This window comes from Lepeophtheirus salmonis, chromosome Z (assembly GCF_016086655.4).
Source record: "Lepeophtheirus salmonis chromosome Z, UVic_Lsal_1.4, whole genome shotgun sequence".
NCBI lineage: Eukaryota > Metazoa > Arthropoda > Copepoda > Siphonostomatoida > Caligidae > Lepeophtheirus > Lepeophtheirus salmonis.
Window position 1 is genome coordinate 19,625,651 of NC_092584.1, and position 13,447 is coordinate 19,639,097.

Below are 13,447 nucleotides of genomic sequence, written 5' to 3' on the forward strand. Positions count from 1 at the left end.
AAAAATCACTTACCTAACCGAATTACGATGGTGAATTCATAGAGCTTGCGTAGTTACTTATGGAGTAATTCATGAATTTATTAATGTACAAACCTACAAAAAATTATCTGCGTAGCCAACTAAATTGGTCTTCGTTTTATAGCCTTTATGTGCAAATATACTATGTTTGCTTACTACTATAGAATGTCAAACTATTGACTACTAATAGTGATTTTTCATGTTGATATAGGCCATTTTGGGGGCTAAATAACCATGTTTTTTTGGTTTTTTTAATAGATAAAAACAATTTTTTTCATGAATATTAAGGAAAATAGTAAACTTGTGGATGTCATATTGAGATCCAAAATGTTTTTCCCCAGTTTTTTTTTTTTTTCCCCTAGTTATCTCACTTTCCTAGTCCCTAATGGATCCATCAAAAAGTTGTACCAATTTAGACATTTAGAATGGATTTACAGTACATATTACTTACATTTTATTCAAATATTACTGTTTATCAATGGTATCAAGTAGTTTTTAATATAGGTTTTAGTCTTTTTTATTCCATTGGGTGGAGTTTAATTTAGATTGATTGAAAATTAGTTATTATTATTTAGTAAAAATATCAAACTTGTACAAGTTATAACCTTAATTATATAACGCAACCTTCAAATATGATAGAATTTATGACGTCAGTGGAAAATGTATAAGCACCTACCCACTAATACTTAGAGATTGGTTTTTGGTAGGGTGATACTTTTGGAATTACAGACTCAAGGCTTATGTTAATATCAGCTGCCTGTTATTTGATTTTGGTGGAGAAAATTAATTACTGCTATAACGAACACTAACTTTTACATTTAAAATAGCATTAGGCATGGGTAAATATTGTAATTGTATTTTAATTCATATATATATATTTTATTATACATTTTTCAAACAATTTACAGTTGAATGCAAAGAGAAGCCATAATACTCACTTTAGAAGGAGAAATTACTAAATAGTTAGCAAAAAAGAACACACACAACAATTTTTTTTTCTTTTCGGAAGGTTGTTTTTTCATTACAAGCATGTCAACTCTGATTATTACAGCAAAGGAAGCAAAATATCCAACCTCTTTCTTCTGGCCCAGACCCTTCTGTGTAAAGTAATCTCAAATAATCTCAGGGAACCGTCATCATCATAGATGAAAATAAAACTAAAAGAACTGACAAGAAACTGGAGGAGGGTTCAGATTTGTAGCTGCTACATGAATATATGTTAGGTTTTTTTTGTTTTTTTCCTATCATGTTCTCAATACTCTTTCATTCTTGAGGAGAGAAAATATTATATGTATAGACTATAAAGTGTTTGATCAGATGAGATATAAGCGTAAGTATAAGTTGGAATCGGATTAGAATTGAGGATCTACATCAAAGTCATCATATATCATTTGTAGATGGTAAGTGGGGTTTTTGTGTTAGTTTCCTTCATCTCATAGCTACTCACAGCTAATTTAATTAAACTTCATGATAGCTCAGAAACTCTCCTCCTCCAAAAAATATCTTCGAATTATCATGTTGATTTCGTGTCATTTTAATATATGACACAATGACTACCCCCCCTCTCGTGTCATGAGAAACTCGGAGTAAATACCAGAAGTAGAATTTGCTTATACATAACCTTACATTCTTTCTAAAAAGTACCGGGAATTGTTAAATAAAGTACAAATTTCACATTAAATTACGAATATATATTTTTTCGCTGAGAAAGTCATCTCAATTGGATGCAATACACATATGACAACGTTATTTTCTTGAAAAAAAATTTTTATAGGCACTTTTTGGTATGGCCTTTAGCTCCTTCCATGAATTTGATTTTTGAGGGGGAAAAAGTCACACGGCGCTAAATCAGGTGAATATGGTGGATGATTAATGTTATTTATTGCGTACTTGGCATTAAATTCGCTCACAATCGAGGCTCTGTGCTATGACGTGTTCCGTCGTTTACAATTTACGAGTTGTTCTTTCATAATTCTGGCTGTTTTCGACAGATTCTCTCACACAATGCTACTTTAAGCTGGTATGACGATTTTTCAGCACAATTTCCTTTCGAATTTTTAGGAACTCCATCGAGGAACAGATTTTCTCCCCCATCCCCTGATTTATGTGTTGAACAAATATTATTTATAATACAATATATTTAACTTCATATGACGTTGTTGTATTTTCCGATTTTGAAACTTTTTAAAATACACATAACGGAGATGTAAAATACATCTAAAGGTTGAAGACTCAAAAATTGGAGAATTTTAAAAGCCGTTTCACTTTTACATATTTTTATGTTGTGCCATTTTAATGGCAATTTTTTGAAGCAAAAGTTGGTAATTCAACAGTTTTCTACACTTTTTATTCCATGTACCCCTCCATTCTGAATGATGGCTTCAATACGGAGATAAGCAGAAGCACAACTGGCATTGAGGAAGTCTGAGAACAAGTTGTTCCACTCCTATGGGATCACAGCCATCAGGGAATATATATTTGGGTAGAGAAGTCGTGTTCGTCTTACCTCCAAGACGCACCAAACAGCGAACTACAAGGGGTTCACTTCGGGTGAGGACAAAGGCAAGAAGTATCCCGTTTTGTTTGTTTCTGTTTGTAGGTAAAACGTCTCATGAGGCTAAAAAGAAGCTTCAAAACTATTATGGGGATTCGGCCCCCTCGATAAGAACAATTTATAAGTGTTTTTTTTAAATTTTCAGAGTGGTAATATGGGTACAAGTGACGCTGAACATTGCTAGAAGCCCTGTTGAAGTTACTACTCCCCAAATCATGATAAAATTATGATATAGTGATGGATGACAGAAGAGTGAAGAAACGACATCCGAGTTGGAGCCCTATTTCCATTAATTTTGCCACCACAACTGCTGAAGTGTGAGCCGGTGGATTGTTGTGATAGAAAAGGACTTTTCTGTTGGACAATCGTGGGCGTCTTTCTTGCAACTCAATGATACATGATAGTCACTTGTAATAGTTTTACCCTTTTTCAAATAGCCGATGAGGATTACTTCTTTTCAATTCAAAAGACAGTCCCCTGAATCTTTCCCGCCGAGTCCTCGATTCAAACAAATGCCAAACAGAGAGAAATAGACCCATCTGATTGAAAGTTGGTGTGTACTCTTCTAAGAGATTATACTAACTAATCATAACCTTGATATACACGAGTAGTACCATGTTTCGGATTTGCTCGTAATTTTCAAACGAACCTCGTAAATGTTGTAAATTAAAAATAAATATAAAATTACATCGACTGCAGATTTGAAAAAGTCTTAACCATCACTTTTCATTAGTTTTTTTTTATTTTATTTAGATACCTCAAAAAATTTAACAAAGTAATTAAAACATATATAAATACTCAATTAATAACATTTGTACCCCTGTATCAATCGTTTTTGCTCTGATATATACTTGTATAGGTAAGTTTTCATAGTTTAAAACTATTTCCATTTGATTTCATTTTGGAGGAAGAAAACTTTTCATGTTTGTAGCATCCAATCAGCTCCTTACTAAAATATTTTGCCATTTCCTTTCGTTTGTTAAACTCTACATTATTTATGGATCCTAAATTGTTTTCAATTTTTGCTAAATTCATTAGAGCCCGTATGTAGTCTTTGAGGATTTTCCCTCGATTTTTACTATACCCCGGATCAAGTTTGTTCATGACATAATAAATATGTTCACACAGGGCAGTGTATTCTTTCCAAATGGAAGGATCGATGTTATTGATTGTGATGTTCTTGTTTTTAATCGAGGAGCTGAGGCTCGGAATTGAATTGGACATAAGGACAACCAGAATATATTCAACCTGCGAATATAAAATCAAACATTAATACCCGTACAAAAGCCCGTATAAAAATACAGGATTCTAAATCTTAAGAATTTTTTTAGGTCATGAGGTTTTTCTTTGATGACAACCAAAGCAGCGTTTTTAACTTTTTAAAGCTGTTATCATTATTCTTGACGAGAGAAATTATATTTATTAAATATAATCACAAAAGTGTGTCCAGTTGATTGTTAAAGTGTAACAATTAGGAGTTTTAAGTGTAAGCTCTAGTTTCTTTTTAGGATTTACAGCCTTAGGGACAAAGTTATTTACAGTTGTAAATTCTAAATACTGCCAGTATGTAATAACAGGAGTGTCTGCAGCGGGTGTGCTGGAGGGGCTATAGTATAGTATAGGATTTTTTTTTTTAAGTTTTGTAAAAAAAAATTTTTTTTTCCCCAAAAAATTAAATTTTCAAATTTGTTTAAAAAAAATGGATTTTTGGATTTGAAAAAATCCAAAAACCAACCAACCAACCCACCAAAAAAAAAATATAATACTGCAGACGCCCCTGAATAATGAGAGAAACTAAAAAAAAATGATATTACAAAACGATACACATTAAAAAATGTGTCGAAGGAGAACAGGTTAGCTGTCAGTTAGCTGTTCGATTAGATTAACTACAGGTAGTTATAAGAGATACTTTCTTTCTTTGGTGAGCACACGCCCTCCTGGTTACATTATACTTAGATAACATCTCCTCAAGAATTAAAGAGTAGGAATAATCACTACGGAATATATATATATATATATATAACTGCCTGAATTGCCAACTGCAAGAATTTTACACCCCTCTAAATGCTTATAATTAACAACTCTAGACATATACATTTTCTTAAAAGTTGACATCGTGTAGAACTTTCTACATTCCTATTTGCTACTTACTTGAAGGATTAGAAAATGATTTCCGTGTAAGCTGTCTTTTAGATCTACAATAAGTTCTTTTAGTACGTCTATTTTTGGACCTTGACTCCTGGTTGCAGTCCTAGAAGGGATAGAAAATAATTAAATAAGTTTCAATACCTAATTTATTTTGTAAAAACCGGATTTTCTCAGTGTTTTCATTAATAATCATCTGGAGCCTTATCTTTGACAACCCTTTGGAGCAACTATTGCAACTCCATTCTTTCAGGAGGTCAAGTGAAGGTAGAAAATATCCACTTTGACAGCTACTACACTTAATAGCGGATGTGTAAGTCCCCAACTCACTCGGATCCTTACATCGTGAGCAGTTACAAGTAAAACCCCAATGTTCTAGGAGTAATTCCCGTCGGGTTGGGAGACCCATATTTGAGCTAACATATCGTGTGGAAATTTCTTCGCCTGCTTTGATAGGTCGAAGTGCCCTCACATCGATTTGAGCAGGAGATGAGTCATCCTAATTATTGGAGTTAAAATAAATAAACTAAATCACTCTGTTTAGAGGAGCTCTAAATAAAACTACATCCTAGTACGGGGAAAATAATAATATCAGTTGGCAACTTGCTTATTTCCAAAATATCTCTATAGACACACTCTTGTGCTCGTAACAAAAATAACACTAACACACCGGTTATTTTGTTGTCAGCAGTTTTCTAAACACTGATGGGTTGAATTCATATTAGCTATTGTTAAGCTATAAACTTTTGGGAATTTTTTAATTTGTTTCTTTTCGACGAAAAAATTTCCAGTTACAATAAAGGTGTTGTTGAGCTCTAAAAAAAAAATGAGCTTTCGCTAAGTAAAACAAAAGAAAAAATACGAAGGAAAATTACGTCGTATAAAGAAATTTGTAACTAACTTAGTTTGTAGTGTTCAGACTCGACACAAGACTTGATTTTCATTGATAAAGTCTTCACTAATTTTTTCTAGACAATCTGGGCCGATAGTTCGGCCAAGGCAACAATTTTATACCGTTGAACAAATTTGGAGTGCGTTTTAAATTGTGAACAGATTTGTACTGTCTCAATTTATGAACACATTTTTTGGGACACAATCTAAGACCAATTTTCTACACACTCCTGATTATGAATTGTACATAAATATCTATTATTTATGGAACACATTTAACTTGATAGGACGTATGTCGATGTTCACTTTTTTTTAAATAACTGACGTCATCAAGAATTCATCTATAAATTTGACTAGACCGAATTTGAAATGAGACCTTTCCGAAATATTATTTTATTTGGGGCCGTTCAAGACGGAACTTTTCTTTGAAACCGGTCCAGACCAAACTTCTGTAATGGACTGAACTAGTTTGGCCATCTAAAAATTATAGTAGTTTCAACCAAGTCTAGGATTTTCAAATTCAAATCCCACACTCGTAATCACACATTTTTAGTTGAACATTTCATTATAGATTTTTCATTAAAAATTGCTATTTTTAATTAAGTATGTTTTTTTAATACTGATAAACGATGAATTTTGGGCCGTTTCTTAATAATAGTAAAAATTTTCGCCTTGTTTGATATTTCATGGCTAAATTTTTCAATTTACCGCCATGAAATATTAATATCAAGGGACATGGTCCCTTACGTCTCCCCTGCCAGAATGCCACTGGATCTGGGTTTTTTAATTGGTGGAAAAATCTGTACAATGACATGATACGAAGTTTAAATTGTTTTATATTAGGTATAATAAAAAGAACTCCAATATCATTCATGGATCGATCTTCCCCCCCTCCCGCCTTAATTAATATTTATATTCTTGGTAATCAAAACAGTGCTTGCACGACGGAATATTTGACATCAAAATTACCAGAACAGAAACGGCGAAACCAAAACTTCACATGATTGGCTGTTACTGTATTAGAACCATAAACGATTTTCACATTTTTAGCTACCTGGCTTGTGTTTTACCCTTTATCGAAGAAAAAAGATAAATATGCCTTATTTTCTCTTTGCCATAGTCCATTTTTGAGGCACACTCAAATAATACTGAGTCCAACAAAATTGTATAACTAGTTTTTTTAAGTAAGAAATCGATTTTTTTCTTACATAATCTAGCGTAAACTGATCTCACTTGTACAACGCGAGATACACATTACTAAAGCAATCAATTGGGGGAAATGAGGGATTTCTTTTTACTAACTCTATTATTTGCAGAACGTATAGGTTTGTTTGTACGAGAATATGGAAAAAATGGATCCAGGATTCGAAAAAATAATTGAATTTCAGTCCATGATCTCACCCGAAATATTGTCTCAAATCATTATTCAAAGTTATTGAGTGAATGAATTATGCAGATTGTCAACTGAAATTTTTATGATTACTTTACATGCACAACTATTGTGCTATTATTTAAAGCTCTTTTTACTACCTTAACACAATGAATGATGGACTTTGTGTTGGAGATGCAGTTATGATTCATAAGAGAATAAAGAAAATAGAGACCTGAGTTGTCATTTCCGTTTTTTTCAAGGGATTTGGCGTTATTGAAAATCTGCATGAAGAAGGGAATGTAAATCAAATAGTTCTACAAAGAGTTATTTTTTGAAAACCTGTCGAAGTGTTTGACTAATGACCGACTCATCATAGTCCACATCAAAGTCTTCCATAATTGTTTTGGACATATCTTTCTCCAAGAAAAAAGATTTATCTTTCCGTATAATTTTAGAATAATGAAGATTTCGCTCTTGATTCCAATGCTGGCTCTCATTGAGAAGAAGGAATCGAAGAGGTGTAATGGCAGCGATTTGTAGTAATAGCTTATGGATTTTCCCAAATTCTGGTGCCTAAAGTATAAATTGAAAAATAAGGATGAGATAGAAAATGTAAAAAGATAATTAATACATATTTGAAAGGCATTAATATTTTTTTGACTTTATTGAACAAAAGGAAAAAGAACGATACTCATATATTACGCAGAAAGCCATGAACCCATTATTTGCATGGTTTCACTAAATTAAAAAAAAAAAGAATATAAAATAATTTTTAATTGAGTCGTAAATGGATATTTTCAACAATGGTAGAAATTAAAAAATCGAGATGCTTACACATTTTCTAATAAATAAGTTCCTTTGAAACTAAATCCTTTTTACGAAAAGTATCCATAATTAATTCACATTAAATTAAGTTTGTTCTTTGCAAAAGTTTAATTTCACTTTTATACATGTTACCCGTCAACATTAAGTAAGCTGCTGGAATGAGTTTTCACAAAATTGAGAGTGGATTACATTTGTATTATTGGATAAATTATCGTTTATTTAAATCTACAAACTATTTTTATTAACTCTTTGGATGTGTCGCAAATTGGGCTTAAAGTAGTCAAAACTAATTGTCGCAACAAAATAATGTTAAATTGACTTATTTTATTGGAGAGAGGTCATATTGGGACACATTTAAGTCACTTAAATAAAATAAAGGTTCGAAACTATATTTGAAGTGGGTATCTTAAATCATCCCACAAATTTGACTAGAAGGTATGTAATTGACTAAAATATATCTATTAAATATTGTCCTGAATACGAGGATCGTTTGAAAAGTCTATGCAAAGTTCGAGAGATGGCATAACCTTACGTAGCGAGCTCATATTTAATTAGTAGCATCTCATGGAAGAACACCCACCAACTTGTCAGCCCGATCGGTCTATTTCATTCTGTTTGGCATTCGTTTGAATCGAGGAAGTCGAGTGATTTTCAAAAAGTGGACGAAAAATAGATTCTGTTTCTTTTGTAAAACGTCTCATTTAGATTAAAAAGAAGCTTCATAACTATTATGGGGACTCTGCACCTTCAATTAGAACAGTTTATAAGTGTTTTCAAAATTTTATTAGTGGTCAGATGGGCACAAGGGACGCTGAACGTTCTGGACGCCCTGTTGAGGTTACTACTCCAGAAATCATGGATAAATGCAATATATGGTGATGGATAACAGAAGAATGAAGGTGCATGAGATTGCTAGAGATGTGGGCATCTCCTGTTAAAATCCTATCACCATTAATTTTGCAACCACAACTGCTGAAATGTGAGCTGGTGTATTGTCCAGATGAAAGAGTTATATTCTGTGTGCCGATCGTGAGCGTTTTTCCTATAGTTGGGTTTTCAAATGGTCAAATAAAGATGTATAATATGCGCTTGTAGTAGTTTTACCACTTTTCAAATAGCCAATGAAAGTAATTCCTTGCTAATCAAAAAGATGCTTAATCATTCTGACCGATTCCTCAATTCAAACGAATGCCAAACAGAAAAAAATAGACTGATCAGGCTGAAAGTTGATGTGTGTTCTTCCATGAGATACTACTAACTAAACATAAGTTTGATACACCCCGTGGTGCCATCTCTTTGTGAGTTTACACGGATTTTTCAAACGACACTCGTATTGTATATGTGATGTAAAAGACTACATTTAAATGTTCTCCTTTTTTGAAATATTTTTTTATGTTTACACGCCGCATATATCCTTATATATGATCATCCAATCGTGAAAATGCGGTTAAGAAGTACAAAAACAACATTTTTAGGGGATTTATGTCTATTAAGGAATAACGCTTTAAATTTCAAATTATTTGTTTAAGTAAATTGCAGCTTCGAGTATTTCAAGTGTAAATAACACTATACAACAGTATTTGAAAATGTGTATTTTCGCCCGACGGCTAAACTCCACTTTTATTATTGAATTTTAAGTCATTTAACATAAAAATGGCCATTAAAGCCTTCAACTCCTGTAAGTTTGGGCATATTTCGAAGTGAAACAACAGAGTAAATTAGAATTAAAGGTAATAACAATTTATAAAAACATTCCATTCATTCCAAAGATAAATTGTCTATTAAGTTATCTTGAATACAGTCCCTATAAAATGCGTATAATCCTACAAAAAAAAATGAAATGTTTTATTTGAAAACTAATATTTATTTTTTTCTTTTGCACATTTTTATAATTGCTTTATATTCTAGCTAAAACTAAAGAATACACTTCAAAACATTTGCTGTCAAAAAAATAAATTCCAGTTTTACTTTTAACTTTCTTATTGGCCAAAAATATTGTTCAGGAAGGACAATTTTCCAAACAAACACTTCACCTTAAGATTATTTGGAACATTTCCCCCCAAAACATGATACTTAATATCAGCCTGTTCCAAAAGTGATTGAGACTGGTTCGTTTGAAGGAAAAGGAGAAGAGATAGCTACAAAATTCTAACAGAATCGATTTTTTCATGAACTTTATGGTCGAAAAATATTCCATATTTAGTCAGAGACTAAACTGCTAATAACTACATATCACATTTGCACATGTTTCTCCATTCGTCGCTGATCATGGAGACTCACAATTTTCAATTGTACTTTTTAATACTCTGTAAACTGGGCAAAACAGTGTTTGATACCCACAACGACCTCACTATCTTTTATCCTAATCCCTGATGGCACTTTTACGCTCGAGAAAGGTTTCTCATCAGGACGTCCACCTAAGCTGAAACACCTGCTCTGGGATGCCAATTTTGATAGTCATGAAGACCTCACACGCGGGGACCAGAGGATGATGAAGTTAGTGAACGAAAAGGAACTCTCCATGCAGACTATGTGACATGATTACTGGGGATTTCTCAATCATTTCGGAACAACCTTATAGATCGATATTTACAATTATATATTTATGTTCTTTTTAAAATGATAAATCTATATTGTACATACGTTATTATTATTATATAAATAAGTAAATTCATTAGAGTTATTTGTCAAAATAATATTTTTAGTTTGATGATATTCATTAATGATCATTATAAAAACACAACACTGTAGTATTTAATCCTGAATTGACGGCGAACAAGAATAATCTAGGGCAAAGAAATTGACTTTTCCATAGAGAATAGACAAATGATCCTTCACCAAAATGTCCTTCGACAAAATATTTTAACTAAATTGTCCTAGGACCGTCTCAAAAGAAACATTGAACATCGGCAACTATGAAATTCTAAGGAAATCATGAAATTGGTCAGATAATCTTTTCTACGGGATGCTATAACCGGAAATATCTGTGATGGGCAAGCATTTGTAAACTTGTGTAGGACAATACCATCTGGGACCTCCATCTTTCCATCCGTCTTTCAAAATAGAGAGCAGGGCGTCTAACTAAACTAAAGACCAAACTGGGATCTGTAGATATATCATAATAATTAAATAAATTATTATAAAATATATCATGGGTCTTTAGTTTTTGATATTTTTAGATGGATTGCAGATATATCAGAGAAACCCTTTTGAAGTATTGATGTATTAAGTTAGATGTTGCGTTGGCTTAAAGTACTACTCGAATCCAGTATTTATATTTATTATTGTTTCAAATCAATTTTCTTCCGAAAGTCTTAATAATTATAGTAAGTATTATATTAGTAAATGATATTCCAACTTTGAACCACAAACTGTGACGATCTTTTTTAAAAGCTCCAAAAGTATACAAATTAATCGGACTCATGTATTTACTATTTATTAACAATTCAAATTGATGTTTTATTTCGGAAGGTCTTGAAATTATGATTTTCTTTTATTTTGTTGGGATCCAAAATCCGCAGAGTATTATGAAGAATCACAAAATATGCATAACATATAAAGACTCCAGATTCCAAGATAATTTACTCTCACAAATGAAGGGTCGAAGTTAGCATAGCAAAATCTATGATTGTGATAACTGATAAGTCAATAAGTATGTGGATATATTATATAAATATATCATATTCACAAATACATGTAGACATCCATGGACGAGGTCCCCATCTTGATCTATACCTCTAGTAGATTCCTTGATGTAAGTAGATATTTAAATATCTCTTCAAATCATTTTGAAAAAAGAAATTGACTGTATATAAATGCCAATGATTCTTAGCATATTCAAGCAATCTTGTAGCAGTCCATGATTCCTTCCCATTCCTTTGAAACCTTTGAAACTTTGACAAAATATATTTTTAACTACAAGAAGAAAGTAGCATTCCAATGCAAATGTAAATTAAGGGGAAACTTTTTAATTTGGGAAGGTGCCTAAAGCCTCCACCCCTGCAGATGCCCCAGATATTCATATTCATGTGAATTAACCACTCTAAAAAGTCTATACCTACTATTATTTATGTCCTTTTACGCAGTAATAATTTTATTTATCTTGTACTCAATAAAACACATTCTCACGCTCTTTGTGTTTATATTTTGGGCTGTAATTTCTCGTATGGATTTAAAGTACTTCACTTTGAGTAGATACTTTAAGTTATATAATATATTTAACGTTACTGGTTGTAATCAAGATTAATAGTATTTCTATTCATCTTGGCTCCCATATATTTTTTCAATGTCTCCTACATTTCAGGGTTTAGTTAAAGTCAAAAACTATTTATTTTTAATCATTTATACTTATCAAATAACAGGGTATATTTCAAGGATATATTAAGATCAATTAAAGGCATTTAATTCAAATTTCTGGGATGAATTGAAACATCCAGGAGGGTTAACTGTAGTTTAAAAACTCCGTTTTATTTATCGGACTTAATTTGGCCTAATATTGTCTTAGAAATATTATTTAGGAATTTCCTAAATCTGTAAATGTGGCGCTGAATTTTGGCTACTTTAAGTATAATTAACGGTGCCACCAAAGGATTAATCAGAATCACTTGTTCATTGAAATGAACTATAATTTATTGGAAAATGCATTCCATGTTCAATTTTGAGAAAAATTATTCTGGGTTTCTTTTGGGTTGACGTGCTATAACTATGCCTTTTTATTACAATGACTCAGTACTATTAAGAGTTGGGCATAAGTTATATTAATAGATATGAATAATTAATTATGACTGAATTCATCTATATTTACATATGGGATTAAGAGAAGATCGATATGATTGAATCACAACGGACATAGCTATTCTACTTCTGCGAAAATAAAATATTGCAATTTTCAGTCTGTTATTAGTGTTTTGGGCTTGAGTGTGATTAATTTTTTGGTATGATTCCCATATAGACATTTTAGAAACAAAAAAGCTTTGGCGCCCCCGACATACGTGAAAGCGCCCACCTTTTTCTACATTCAATTTAATTTAGCAATCTCATTTCGAGTATCCCACTTTTGTATGCCTCAAAAACTCTACAGCTTCATTTAAATAGCGCGCTAGTGTCTGCTTGTATACTCTACAAGCCTGGTACTAAGTATAATGGGAACGCGGCACGGAACAAAAATAATGGCTAAACGCTGAACGAAACACGAAAAACTGAACGGAACGCTAGCAAGCCTAGTAAATACACAGATATTATTAGTGTTGAGACTCAGTCCAACACCGATTTTTCTAGACCATTTTTTTTTCAAAAATCCTTCTTGAAGACGTATATTTAAAAAAAATATATTTTTTGTTAAATTATATATTGAATATTTTTCTCTAATATAAGCTATGGTATTCTTCTTCAGTATATATATTATGAATAAGTTATAAGGCTATAACTAAAAGCAGTACGCTCTTTTTCCAATTTAGAATTTCCAAGAGCGAAACCCAACACTAATTCATATATTGGGTTCCCTCATATGGGTCAATTATTCATAAAGAAAAGTTCATTATCATTATTCTCGACTATAACTTATGATGTTACTTTATACACAGACTGAGGAGAAGGGAAAAGAGGATTAAGCATAGGCTCTTTAATGAATTATTACTCTGGCA

At 32.0% G+C, this 13,447-nt stretch overlaps 1 protein-coding gene across 3 annotated transcripts in view; it reads right to left on the reverse strand.

Annotated features, from left to right (window-relative positions):
* Window positions 1-3,291: 3,291 nt before the first annotated feature.
* LOC121130131 (SET domain-containing protein SmydA-8) overlaps window positions 3,292-13,447 on the reverse strand; it is a 63,585-nt gene continuing 53,429 nt past the window's right edge. For all 3 annotated transcript variants that reach the window (XM_071893674.1, XM_040725858.2, XM_040725859.2), the window contains exons 4-8: window positions 7,320-7,553; window positions 7,139-7,261; window positions 4,882-5,216; window positions 4,724-4,823; window positions 3,292-3,820 (exon numbers count right to left, since the gene is read on the reverse strand). In XM_071893674.1, the coding sequence (XP_071749775.1) occupies window positions 3,440-3,820; window positions 4,724-4,823; window positions 4,882-5,216; window positions 7,139-7,261; window positions 7,320-7,553 (1,173 nt within the window). In that variant the 3' untranslated portion in view covers window positions 3,292-3,439. The remainder of the gene's footprint in view (window positions 3,821-4,723; window positions 4,824-4,881; window positions 5,217-7,138; window positions 7,262-7,319; window positions 7,554-13,447) is intronic.